The following is a 13,518-nucleotide window of genomic DNA, read 5'->3' as shown; positions in this document are numbered from 1 at the left end:
CACCAGTTAGTCATGGAACCAACTAGAAACAATGCTATTTTAGATTTATTGTTAACTTCAAGTACAGAAATGGTGAAGAGGGTGGAAATTGGGGAACATCTGGGTGCAAGTGATCATTGCTTTATTAGGTTCAAAGGAATAATGTAATTTTAGTTACAAATTTAAAAAAAACAAATTTTAAAGTGATGCAACAAGAATTATCTGTTGTGAATTGGGCAGCTGAGTTATTTGAAGACACTGATCAGATGTGGAAAATTTTTAAATATTCAATATAAAGTTATTCCTTTTAGAAAGAAAGGGGTAGCAGCAAGTAAAAAATGAGGTTGGCTCACAAAGAGTATAAAAGATAAAATTCAAGAAAAGCATAATAAATTAAAGTAAGCATCACTTTTAAAAATCACACACACAAAAAAATGTTTACAGCCAAAATCTTTATCTATATGATGTTATAACAATTATCAGAGCATATTATTAGCTAGCTAAGACTAACTATTATTCATAGTGAAACGATAAGCCTTACCATCTTCTCCGGTCAAGTGATATATAATCTCCGATTGCTCACTTGCACTTTGTTCACTGTAGGCTCGAACATAGAAGCTGTAATTGGTGTATGGTGTAAGCTTGGTGATAACCTCAGTAGTGTTGACGGCTACCACCTGAGATTCCAATCCACCTGCTTACAAAGTCACAAATAAGCAAAGTTCATCGAAAAAATTTAATTTCTACTTTCTAACAATAAATGTTTTTTTGGAAGCTTCACATTCTAATTAATTATTTCAATGTTAGAGATGTCAGTTATCTTTATTAGGATTTTAGAATTGCCAGTTATATAGTAAAGTTCACTTTTGAACACACTCACGATCTTAAAATTAATAAAATGTCATTAAATCAACAAACAGGAACGTAACATAAAACTGACATAAATGAAAAAAAAAAAAAAGATAAATTTAATCAACATGTCCCGAAATAACATTTTCTTTCCTCATATTTAACACCAGAAAAATCTTACAAACTAAAATTCAAACCTTTAACTGCACAACACATGAATTAATGCAACGAATCACAAGGACTTGAGCCTGATTCTAATTTTTTAATGGGAGAACCTATACTTATGTAATATTCTAAATCTTGATCATTACTCTGACAGTATTGGAAGGCTGTTGTTTAATAATAAATTAAATTAATAAAAGAATTGCTTGGGTGTTGAAATTATAAAATGTAAATAGAAAATATAATAATGGTGAAAAGCTTGCCCAATTAAAATACTTTTATCAGCGACACAAAAAACAAAACAAAAAAACTTTTCAGCCAACAGTCCTTCACTGGGTTTTCATGTTCACTGATAAAAAATATTTTAATTTGGCAAGCTTTTCACCATATTATATTTTCTGTTTTACATTTAGTAACATATTAATGTCAGAATTACACTCTATAATATATATAGAATCAATGCGATTTTTTAAATATGCATGTATTTCCATACTCAGAGTGAAATTTAAAAGTTGTCTGATTTAGAGTTAAGATTTAACAAGTACGCTTGATGCATATCTGTACCGATCACCTGTGCACGATATAAATTCTGCACTTCTCAAAAAAATCTACTCTATCAAATGACTAACAAGATAACACAATGTAATATATTTTTATTAACTACGCATTCTATATTAAGGCCATACATATATATACACATCACTACATATTAGTTACTCGGTGCAGACCTATCGTCTTCCCCTACAGGTCTGGTGTTCTGTGCGGGAACACTGTTAGCGCTACCTTGGGTATGGTTTTGGCTCTTGATGTATAAACAATTAAGACACAGGAAACTTTATCCAATAATTTAAAGTAAGAAGAGGTGTTGAGTATTGTACTTCTTAAAATATCTTACGAAAAATTCTTATAAAAACATTTTGTACCTGAAAATGGAGCAAAATGAACCGTATAAGCCTTGATGTTTTTGCTGTTAGTGGTTGGAGGTTTCCATGACAGTAAGACTGAAGTACTAGTTAGGGTTTGAGCTTTCAAGTTATGTGGAGTATCTGGTTGAACACCTTATGTACAAAAGTAAATAAATTGGTCAAGTACACAAACAAGATGGTCAAAAATGTAAATTAATAACTTATCTATCTACTAACTATAGTCATAACAAAATACAGCTAATCTTTTGAGTTTGTGGATATCTGAAGTGATAAAAAAACAATTTCTATGTAATTGTTTTTGTTCAAAATTAAACTTACTTGAATGAATAGAATAGGACTCGTTATACAAAATGTAAAAACACAAAACAAGATTTTACAGATATATATATGATGTAATTAAAAATAATCTTTTATTAGTAGCTTAATATTTGAAGACCTTAATATTAATCCATACTTGCTACCATATGTACCAGAGAAAAATAAATTACTTAACAATCTTTTCTCAAATCGAACAAGCGTTAATGGCTTCTTAATATTTATTTAATATATATATATTTAGGCTACTTTTTTTTTCAATTTAACCTCCTCTAAATAAAAGTTTAATAATTACATTTGTTCAGAAATTTAAGGAGGTAATTCGAATGTATTTTTATATATATTTTCAGTATAAGGGACATTCGGAAAGGTTATACTAATTGGCTAAAATAAAATAAATTATAACCAACTATAATTAACATTAAAGTAATTTCAAAAACTGACAAGAACTGTAAAAATTGAATTCTTGAAAAGTATGACAAATATGGTGTTTCAACTGTCTTTTGTTCACTACACTGAACATATAGTTATGTAAGTTTCAAAAAATATGTAGCATCAATTATGGATTATTTGACAGAGAAGCTGTTCGAGATGCTAAACTTAAAAGTAAAGTCCAATTTGTCGTTCAAATCACCAATTGTCATTGAGTTAGGCCTGTTTCAGATGGCTACCTGACAGTATATGAAATATCCAAAATACATAGAGAATACTGTCCAATTAGATCAACGGTTTCTAATATACATTAAGGTGATCATAACCCGACATCGAAGTCTGGCTGGGATGGTCCTTGTTGATGGAATCTTCCACCAGATTCCATTAAAAATCCTGTTTTTGGGGTGCCTAAGTATTCCAGTTTTCATTATTTTTAGTTAGCTGTAAGTTGTGAGGTTCTTTTAGGAGCTAAACAATACATGCCCATACCCATTGTGAGGTTCTTTTAGGAGCTAAACAATACGTGCCCATACTCATTGTGAGGTTCTTTTAGGAGCTAAACAATACGTGCCCATACTCATTGTGAGGTTCTTTTAGGAGCTAAACAATACGTGCCCATACTCATTGTGAGGTTCTTTTAGGAGCTAAACAATACATGCCTGTACTTATTGTGAGGTTATTTTAGAAGCTAAACAATACGTGCCTGTACTTATTGTGAGGTTCTTTTAGGAGCTAAACAATACGTGCCCGTGCTTATTGTGAGGTTCTTTTAGGAGCTAAACAATATATGCCTGTACTTATTGTGAGGTTATTTTAGAAGCTAAACAATAAATGCCCATACTCATTGTGAGGTTCTTTTAGGAGCTAAACAATACATGCCTGTACTTATTGTGAGGTTCTTTTAGGAGCTAAACAATACATGCCTGTAATTATTGTGAGGTTGTTTTAGGAGCTAAAGAATACATACCTGTACTCTTTACGAAGAGTCGAGCGGCTACTGACCTAGTGCCGGCCTTATTACTTGCTACACATTGATATATTCCAGAGTCTGATATCATTGTCTGAGAAATAACTAACTCTCCATCTGTTTTAAACTTTATTCGTCCATTTAAGTACATAGGTTTTCCATTCTTTAGCCACTGTACAGACGGAGGTGGAGTTCCATTCACAATGCACAAGAAGCGAGCTGTCTGAGGTGTGGGTTTCACAATGCTCACAGGGCGCTCTATAAATCTTGGTGTAACTAAAAAAAAAAAAAACAATTAGAAGCAAATAAGCACAATAACATCAGTTTATGTGCAATCACAATGTGCTAATGTGGCTTTATAGGTGAAATTGTATAACTTAACGTAAACATACGTTTTGGTCAATATAAAGCTTGATTTCCTTCTATACAAATATCAATGATATCTACAGCGAATACTTAAAGTTACCTTCTTATCGCAGCAAGGCTAACTTCTTAGATCAAAACTAAAAATCTCCTGTAATTAGTATAGTTGATCAAATAAACTGTTTTTTAATTCTTATTTATATAGATTAGAATTCATTGTTTTGTCAGTTGGGTACTCTCATTATTAAAGATATTTTCAGTGGCTATAAACCCAATAATATCTCACGAGGTTCAGTCAGCTAAAGACATTCAGATTAGTCTAAAATCCATTTACTATGCTAACAATGCAAAACAATCTCTGTAATAAAAATTCAAACTATCATAATCGAAATAAAAATTGATGTATTACACATTCTAACTGATATTGTTAATGAACGTAATATTAATCTATTTCTTATTTATGGGACACAAAATGTTGAACACATACTAGTGGTAAAATATGTACATTGTAACCATTGAACACACTTTATATGGAACATTTGGGAAATGGCAAGTCTATGGCTTCAAAAGTGTCTGTTATCTGATACGCTGTCATCTAAATTCGGCTAAAGTGTTTACTGAAAGAACTTTTTTCTTCCTTCCCAAGTTCTGGTGGATAAACTTGTTAGACTGTGCAAAGAAAACCTTGATACTTAGGTAACATAATAAAATCATGTACAAAGCTTTATTACAGTTTTTATTCAGGAAAGTTCAAGTTGTGGGCTGAAGTTGATTGATTGATTGTTTGTTGAATTTTGTACGTAGCTACTCGAGGACTCTCTGTGCTAGCCATCCCTAATTTAGAAGTTATAGACTAGAGGGTAGACAGCTAGTGAACACCACCCACTTCCAGCTCTTGGGCTACTCTTTTACCAATGAAAAGTGGAATTGACTGTTACATTATCACACCACCATGGCTGAAATGGCAAGAATGTTTAGTGATGGATCCCAACCTGCAGATTGCGAGTCAACTGTCCTAACCATCAGACCATGCTTGTCCCCTGAAGTTACTTCTTTATATATTGTTGAAAGGCACATTGGACAAATGTGGTGACAATTAAAAATTACATAACCCACAAGTACACATTCAATGTGCAATAGTGGTAATTTTTAGAAGCAGCATCGTCATGTAAACATCTGCATTTACTAATCCAAAACGTTAATAAAAGATATTGAAACTGTTGATGAAATACTCTACTTTTATCAAGAGAAAAAAAAAACTGTGTAAAGATCACTGAAATCAAAGGTGTTTATTGTTTTAGCCTCAAATCATTTACCTTTCCGTTAATATTCAACGGAATTATTGATGAAGATGAAAAGATTAATATTGGTTACTGGTCTTATCTTTAATAATATTACATATCAATACTTATCAGATCTGACAACTCCTTACACAGATCTTTTATTTCTAGATATAAACCCGTATTTGTATGGAGTTTCACTTAATTTTGTAACCCAAGATAACTTAGGTAATGCACGGTAAGTCTGATAAAACTTTATTGTGTTTCTGTATGATACTATCTTTATCAGTTTTAACTTGTTTATAAACCTACGTACCCGAATTTTTTAGTGTTTAAAATTAAACTCTAGTTCTTAACGTACAGTTTTAATCTAATCGTTTTTCCATAAAAAGGTTATTAGCTGCTTTTTTGTCAGGAGTGATGACTTAAATACTCTAAATATTCTGTGTTTATAGATTATCTCTTCAACTCTGATTTAAATGAAAATTACTTTTAAGTTAACTTTTTTTTCCTTGATTTATGTAATCATTAATTATTTATTTATTGTGTTACTGATTAAGTTTAACACATTCCCAGAATTTAGGACGTTTGTTCATTAACAGTCACAAATTATCACTAATTGATTAAATATCTTTGAAAGGCAAATATACATGTGCAATATTTTACTAATGAATAACTGGAGATTTCAACATCAGCTTCTATTTTAACAACGTCATATAACAACAACAAAAAAAGAACACCTACCATAAACAGTTAATGTGGAACTCTGAATTTCTGATTTCATTTTCCCAGTTGCAAAGTCTGTAACAGTTGCTGTGCACACGTACGATCCAGCATCTTCAGCTCTGAGAGAGTGGAGAACCAGATTCCCTTGTCCAAGTAGGGATACCCGTTCATTGGAAAGTTTCTTACCATCTGATAAAATATTTCAAAAAAGATATCTGTTTGGAATTCAAAAATACTGGATTGTGTATCTTTCAATTTTTAGAAAAGTTAGTCCAACAGGAGAAACATGAAGTTAAGAATTAATAATCCATTTAAATCCAAAATTAAAAAAAGCTGTTTCCAAATTTAATATCCAAACACAGTAAATTAAACAGACTCTTTTGACAAATATTTGAATTCTTTTGTAAGCTATGAACTTGTTCTATGCCTAACAGTGGTGTTTGCTTTCTAATGAAGGTACAAGATCAAACATGGTAGGCAAACAATTTTCCAAGTTGAAATATCAAACATATTTACTTCATATGTCTTTAGTTATAAAAAACAAATGCAGGAGTAAATAATATCTACACGTGAAAATAGTAAAACGATGTACAAATAAACATTATCTGCACCAAGTTTTTATGAAGTTGCTAATGATAACTTTTTTAAAACTTTATATAATCTAAACCATTACTTATAAAAAAACCTTGATGAAATTTTGTTACCTCTATAGAAGATCTTAATTTAAAAAACAAAACTAATTCACTAAAAGTATCTTAGAAATACGTTTTGTCTTTGATAGTTTTTTTAATTCTGTAAATGAATTTATAAAAAAATACCTGCTCTCTTCCAAGACACCACAGGCATTGGTTTCCCCGTCACCATACATTCGAGGACTGCAGTTTCATTAACAACCTTCACTACTGACTGGGAAAGACTAAGGAACTGGATTGGGAGTGACTTTAAAGTGGCTATAGTAAGAACATTTGTTAAATTTTTTCATGGTTAAATTGACAAGACTGACAACCTATTCAATAAATTTATAAAAAAAGAACTCTACAGAAAGTCTGAGATTCTATTGTATACCTAAGATATATAGAAATCTTACTAGAGCTTATATATATATATACATAATTGCATCTATAACTTAATGTCCATAATTACAAGATATACAACAAATATGACATACCGAAACAACACAGTATCAATCTTTTAATACTGTCACAAGCAAATAATTCATACAATAATAATAATTTAATCCACTGCATAACAATGCACTGATATTCACTTCATTAATTGTTATGTTTTAGTCATAATTATCATAATTAAATCACTTAGCTAATTCCTTCTCTATAGAAAAGTTCCTAATATAGTCGGTACTTTTTTTTAAACTGAAATTTATATAATTAATCCAAATAATAAGTATTATTTGTTATACTTTAAGAGCAACACTTAAAGCAGCATGTGACCAAGTTAAATGGCCAAGCTGGATATCACAAGATTCAGACATATCACTTCAATTTAGAACTGTTTACCAAGGTAGGAACAACTAGTTAGCAGCAATCATTGCTTAGTAGGCTATTCTTACTCAAGAAATGAGATTCAGTGTCACATAGTACCACCAGAGTTGAAAGAGCAGTGTATTTTCAGTGGCATATTATGACTCGAACCTTGGACCTTTTAATTTGCAGTCTGGCATGCTAATCATTTGACCATGCTAACCCAAGTCATTAACTCAGGTGGCAAAGATGGCCACATGAGCATTCCAAATTTCTTTTTGTTACTATATTGCCTAAACAAGCCCCATAATTTTCAATATAAACAACAACAACAACAAAATATAACCAAACACTAGCAAAAGTATGATTATTTGTAAATGAAAAAAAGGATTAATATTTTTGTTTTTATCAGCCGACAGTAAATTCAAATCAGTTTTGACAAGTGTGCTACAGTATGAAAACAGATACCTGATTTAACAGTTAACAAAGCATAGCTGCTAGGCCTTGTGCGTGCAGGGTTTTGTTTTGTTTTTATCAGTTGACAGTAAATTCAAATCAGTTTTGACAAGTGTGCTACAGTATGAAAACAGATACCTGATTTAACAGTTAACAAAGCATAGCTGCTAGGCCTTGTGCGTGCAGGGTTACTTGCAATACAGCGATAAAGTCCTTGGTCATCACTGGAGATATCTGTAATCTGCAGGATTCCTGAGTCCAGCAGGGTATATCTGAGAAAAGTCCACAAAGAAACATTCACTAGTACACGAAAAGCTACAAGTACAAAAAATAGCATTAACATTAAACAAGTTTTTAAATGTTATTTTTAGTTTAAAGAATGCAGATGTGTATACCACAGCTATATATCATTTACTTCTCATTATACATACATACACTGTCACCTAGTAAGTTTAATAAAATTACTTTCAATTTATAGGTTTTTGCTATCTTCATTCTCGTGGAATACCTTGTATAATGTATGAAGATCTGAAAATGTTATTCTTTCATTAACAGATACAACATATATATCAGCTTATAAAACGCTATCAACAAAATTAATTAAATATATGTACAAGAAGCTATTTAAATTAGGCTAAGATTAAATTAATATATTTATTAGGAAAGGAAAAATTTACCTGAACCCTAAATAAATGTCTCGCATGTGACTATAATTATAATTTAAATGATCAGTCACGGGTCATGCTCTGAAGCCTGCAACTCAATAGACATTAGTTATTACAAGTTAAAATGATACATCTGTGTATGGATTTCTTAAATTGACTCCATGATTTTGTATAAGCTAATTTAATCTGTATTAAGCAAGATGTCCAATGTATGGAACTACATAATTTTCAGTACTAGGGAAACAAGGTTTATGATAATTTGGCAAGGCCTAACAAAACTGAATGTTTGCATTATAAATACTTACCACTCGCAGGGGCAATTAAATCACTCTTATTACAAAATGATAACAAACCTGCTTTCATTTTGAGGTAGGTCCTGGCCGTCTCGTTGCCAGGTAATTACCGCGGGGGGAACAGCACTAATTTGGCACAAAAAACGAGCTACTCCTCCTCCTTCCACTGTTAATGGCTGGGGTTGTAACGAATACTCTCTTTCCATTCCTGTCAAAATAGAAAAAGGCTTCGAGATTATCCATAATATTTATTAAAGAAGCCAATAGTATATACGAACAATACTGTATAAAAGTTTAACACAAATATTTTTCAAAATATTATATCAAAGAAAGCTTATCAAGCTGATATTTTGTTTAAATGAGTCCCTTTTTGATGTCCTAACAAGACACCTTGTTCTTAGAATGAAACATAACATTCCATAGAGACACTCAAATACTTAAAATATATTCAACATCAAATACAAAACTGCACTATTTAAAGAAAAAATAATCTATCTTCATAACGAAATCAGTTTTTAAGAACTAGCTTACAAGAGAAAGAACACACACACACACACATATATATTTATATCAGTATGTGTGTGTATATACAAAAACTTAGAAAGTAATAAAATACCTTTAAAAAAAAAAGATCTGAATGTAGGAGGATATATGGCCATACATTGTACATGTATAAATGTACTACCATATAGTTAAATAATGGTCTATACACGAGTTGGGTAGCTCTAGAGCAGTGAGCCTAATACAGTGTTTCTCAACTACCGGTCCACAAACAGGTAGGTCCACCACAAACACCTAACTGATCCATGGGATTTCATGAAAACAAACAAACCAAAAAAATGAAAACACTGATAGAATATTCATATGTAAGTCGTAATAGTTTTTCATGATACTTCTATGACAGTTTATAGAGGCAGCAAGTCAGTCCTTAGTTTTGAAAAAGTTGAGAAATGTTGGATATTCATTCACTGATGTATCATACTGGACTGCTGCCAATGGAGTCAAGCTTAGTGCTTAGCTAGCACTAATATTTATATTAATCAAGTATCATATTCACTGAAATAGGTTTGTCAATGAATAAGTTTGGCTGAGATAGATATATCTTTTGGACTACACAAGTACCACTTATAACATTGAGGACCAATTTATGGACAAACAGAACCCAACTGATGGAGTAGCCTAAAAGCATACTGGTGAATGATCTAATAATTGGATCACCATAAGTTTGGTGCCACACTTGTTAACGTTTTTAGTCAAGAAATTGTAAAATGAAATGTCAGGAAAGTCTAACTAATGTATGTATGCAACTTTAAAATTATACTGCAAGAAATACATCAAAATCAAATTTAATTCACAAAAAGTGTATTTCAACAATATTTGTTCATCTTAAAGGAAATATTTCTACACATAAACTCCAATTAAAAAAAAAGATTACAAAAACCCAAATAGTGTGAATGGTGCACAGATGGCAGAACAATTTTTTTTTCTGGGGGGGGGGGGGCAGTGATTGGGACACCTTATTTGCTCTATTAACCTGATCATTGAATTCAAGGTTGAAGCAAGATATTCTCTGATACTTATATAAAATTCTCTTAAAGGGGCACTTCACTACTGGGTTAGAAGTTAGGGGTACGTGTCCTCAATTTTGCCGCCTGTGAAATGGTGAATAAATTCCGTCTGTGCAACAGCAGGTAGGCTTATTAAACTATTTTAAATCGCATTGTAACCAAATTAACGAACACTGTCCACGAAATTTGGACGAGGGTCAAGCCTTAAAACTAGGCACAAATGAACTGTGCCTATAATCTGAAAATTTGACAAGCACTACGCAACAGTACACAGAATTACAATTATTTAAAAAAATGCACACTTTTCGACATCGATAATTTTTTTAATAAATAAACGTAGCCAGTCTAAGTAACGACATAATTAATAACATTTAATTACGAAACTTAAGCCTAACCTAGCAAAAGGCCTATCTTTCAACTTTGTACATATATATCAATTATTACGAAGTTGACTGGAAATTTGGGTCTCGAAGGTAATTAGAATTGTTTGTTTGTTTGAAATTAAGCACAAAGCTACACAATGGGCTATCTGTGCTCTGCCCACCACGGGTATCGAAACCCGGATTCTAGCGTTGTAAGTCCGCAGACATACCGCTGTGCTACTGGGGGGCCAACGTTAGGGACAGCTAGCCTAGATAGCCATCGAGTAGATTTGCGTGAATTTCAAAACAAACAAATTTCTTTCAAATGCATTATCTAGTTTTATAAATTGCCACCCAAACAGTCCATTTTGACTGAACTTGAGAATTGGTGGTTGGTTTCCTCCTATAAAGTACATGCTGAGTAATATTAATAATAATAAAAAACTGAATAAAATGTATTTAACGATTTTAAATAATATGATTTATTTTAAAAAAAATACTTTTCTGTTCTTATAGCATAAATCATTATTTAAAATACCAGTGTTTTCATTTCAACTCTTTAGTTTTTCAAAATATTTATCGAATTTGGGATACTTATATTAATTAAATATGTAATAAAAAGGGGTACGGGAAGTTGTAGCCTCTAAATCGGTAGCATTAAATAATTATATAACGTTAATTTTCATATAAAAAATGAAAATTTTATTAAAGAAATATTATAATAAATATTATATTAACCTATTGCTGTTTCACAATAAATATTTTCTGTGGACATTTACTCTTTACGAGCAAGTCCAATACATCTACTGTTAACTATTTTTTTCGTATTTTTTTTAAGTGTTCCTACTAGATAAAAAAAAATTATCCTGCTCTGAACAGGTGTTGTTGCTGGCTTATATTTTTCTCCCATTGTGAAGCAACTCAAACACTAGCTTCTTACGCTTTCTTTCGTATTCAAGGGGGAAGGGACAAAAAAAGGAAAAAAAAAAGTAGTTCCGGTAATTCGCGTCTCAAGGGCTGTTGTAAGTCAGGCCGTTCTATTTACTGCCGGTGTTCCCGCCGTTTGAACAAGACCAGTTAGTGGTTTTCTGTCCCCTGTTGTCGGGGCGGTCCCCAAAATGTCTCGCTCGAGCACACAGACACACACACATATACATATATATAAAGGAAAAAAAAAAGGAGAGAAAGAAAAGGAAGGAGGGGTGTGGAAGCTTGGTCTTACATAAAGAAAATTAAATAGTGTTGTTTACTCTGCCCAGCTTCTGTATACAAGCAGCAGCAATTTTTTTTTTCTTGGAACATAACTAAAAAATAAACGAAATGGAGAAATCCACATTCATTACTAGTTTAACTTTGAGTCCGTTGACCAAGGGTCCAGATTAACAAGTTAGCCATATGGAATCGTGAAGTCAATTAAGAACTGTTAATTTAGTACACATACATACACACACACACGTACATACATACATATATATATATATAGTTAAATCATTCGAATTGTATACAACCCGTTTTTACGCAATACCTTTTTGTTGTTGTTGTTGCTGTTGTACAGCCATGCACCAGGATCTTTCACTGCTGGCAAAATTAAAATAATCTATACAAAACTATAACACACAATCCTGAAAATAAGAATAAGTAGATAGAGTACGAGCTGATGAAATTTGCTGTACAAATAGTTTAGTACATTTTGCTGTTTCTATGCGACTTCTTGCGCCGTTTCGGTAGATGGCCAATGAATTAACCAATTTTTAATTGGTGGGGTTTATGACGAAAGCATAACGTTGCATTAAAACGTTTTTCATTAATGTCTTTCTTAGATGGTGAATACGGCCTTTAAAACTACATTTCGTAAAGACGGCTTACCGGGGACAGGTTGTATTAAATAATAATTTCTGAATGCATTTAAAAAGAAAAAGAAAAAAACGAATATACGAGTAAAAAAAATGGATGTCCAAATGTACAGTACATTATATTTAAAACACTGTAAATAAATATTGGATTTTTTTTAGTAGCACACCAGATTAAATAAAGTTCAAAACACAAAAGGTTAATAAATCTGCAAAACATTTCGACCAGTACACCAGAATACCACGTGCTTACTACGTGATCGTATTTAATCACCTACGACGATTCACAACACACAGTTGGTACAGAAGGTCGAACTGTTTGGCAGATCTTATTAACCATTCAGTATTACTGAAATTGTTTTAACACTTTTTTTATATTTTAAACTTAATTTTATCTGGTATGTCACTGAAAAGTTGTTTTATATTATTTACCTCGTTTTTAAAACCACCTGTAACTAATCTATACGAAATAAGTTGTTCATCTGTTATTATTATACAGTTTCGGAAGAATAAAAATAAACCGAATAAATATCATACAATATAAATTAGTTAAGGAGCTTGAAACTTCAGCACTGGATCAATAGTTGGTCGTTATCTGTATTTTTAAAGACGTAATTAACAATCTCTCATGTTTAGAAGATAATAAATGAAAAAAAAAAAGCTGTGTTGCACCATCTGCGAGACAAGTCACGATTTTCATTCCTTCTTTCACTATCTGCAGAGAAGTGAGGGTTTGCACGGCTTGTGCTACAAATTAATGTTTCACTCATACACGCTATTTCTTACCAGAATGATTATCAAGACGATGTAACAATAATCTACGAACAGTGCCACACAACAATATAAA

General features: G+C 31.7%; 1 protein-coding gene across 3 annotated transcripts in view; it reads right to left on the bottom strand.

Annotated features, from left to right (window-relative positions):
• The window catches only part of LOC106465577 (protogenin-like), an 85,312-nt gene that overhangs the window by 21,139 nt on the left and 50,655 nt on the right, over positions 1-13,518 (bottom strand). For 2 of the 3 annotated variants that reach the window (XM_022393504.1, XM_022393502.1), the window contains exons 4-10: positions 8,952-9,099; positions 8,072-8,205; positions 6,818-6,949; positions 6,018-6,188; positions 3,631-3,906; positions 1,914-2,048; positions 521-676 (exon numbers count right to left, since the gene is read on the bottom strand). In XM_022393504.1, coding sequence (XP_022249212.1) covers positions 521-676; positions 1,914-2,048; positions 3,631-3,906; positions 6,018-6,188; positions 6,818-6,949; positions 8,072-8,205; positions 8,952-9,099 — 1,152 coding nt within the window. The remainder of the gene's footprint in view (positions 1-520; positions 677-1,913; positions 2,049-3,630; positions 3,907-6,017; positions 6,189-6,817; positions 6,950-8,071; positions 8,206-8,951; positions 9,100-13,518) is intronic. The other variant, XM_022393503.1, reaches the window with a different exon arrangement.

Source organism: Limulus polyphemus, unplaced genomic scaffold, assembly GCF_000517525.1.
Source record: "Limulus polyphemus unplaced genomic scaffold, Limulus_polyphemus-2.1.2 Scaffold1989, whole genome shotgun sequence".
Lineage (NCBI taxonomy): Eukaryota > Metazoa > Arthropoda > Merostomata > Xiphosura > Limulidae > Limulus > Limulus polyphemus.
This window is presented reverse-complemented; position numbering and strand designations above follow the sequence as displayed.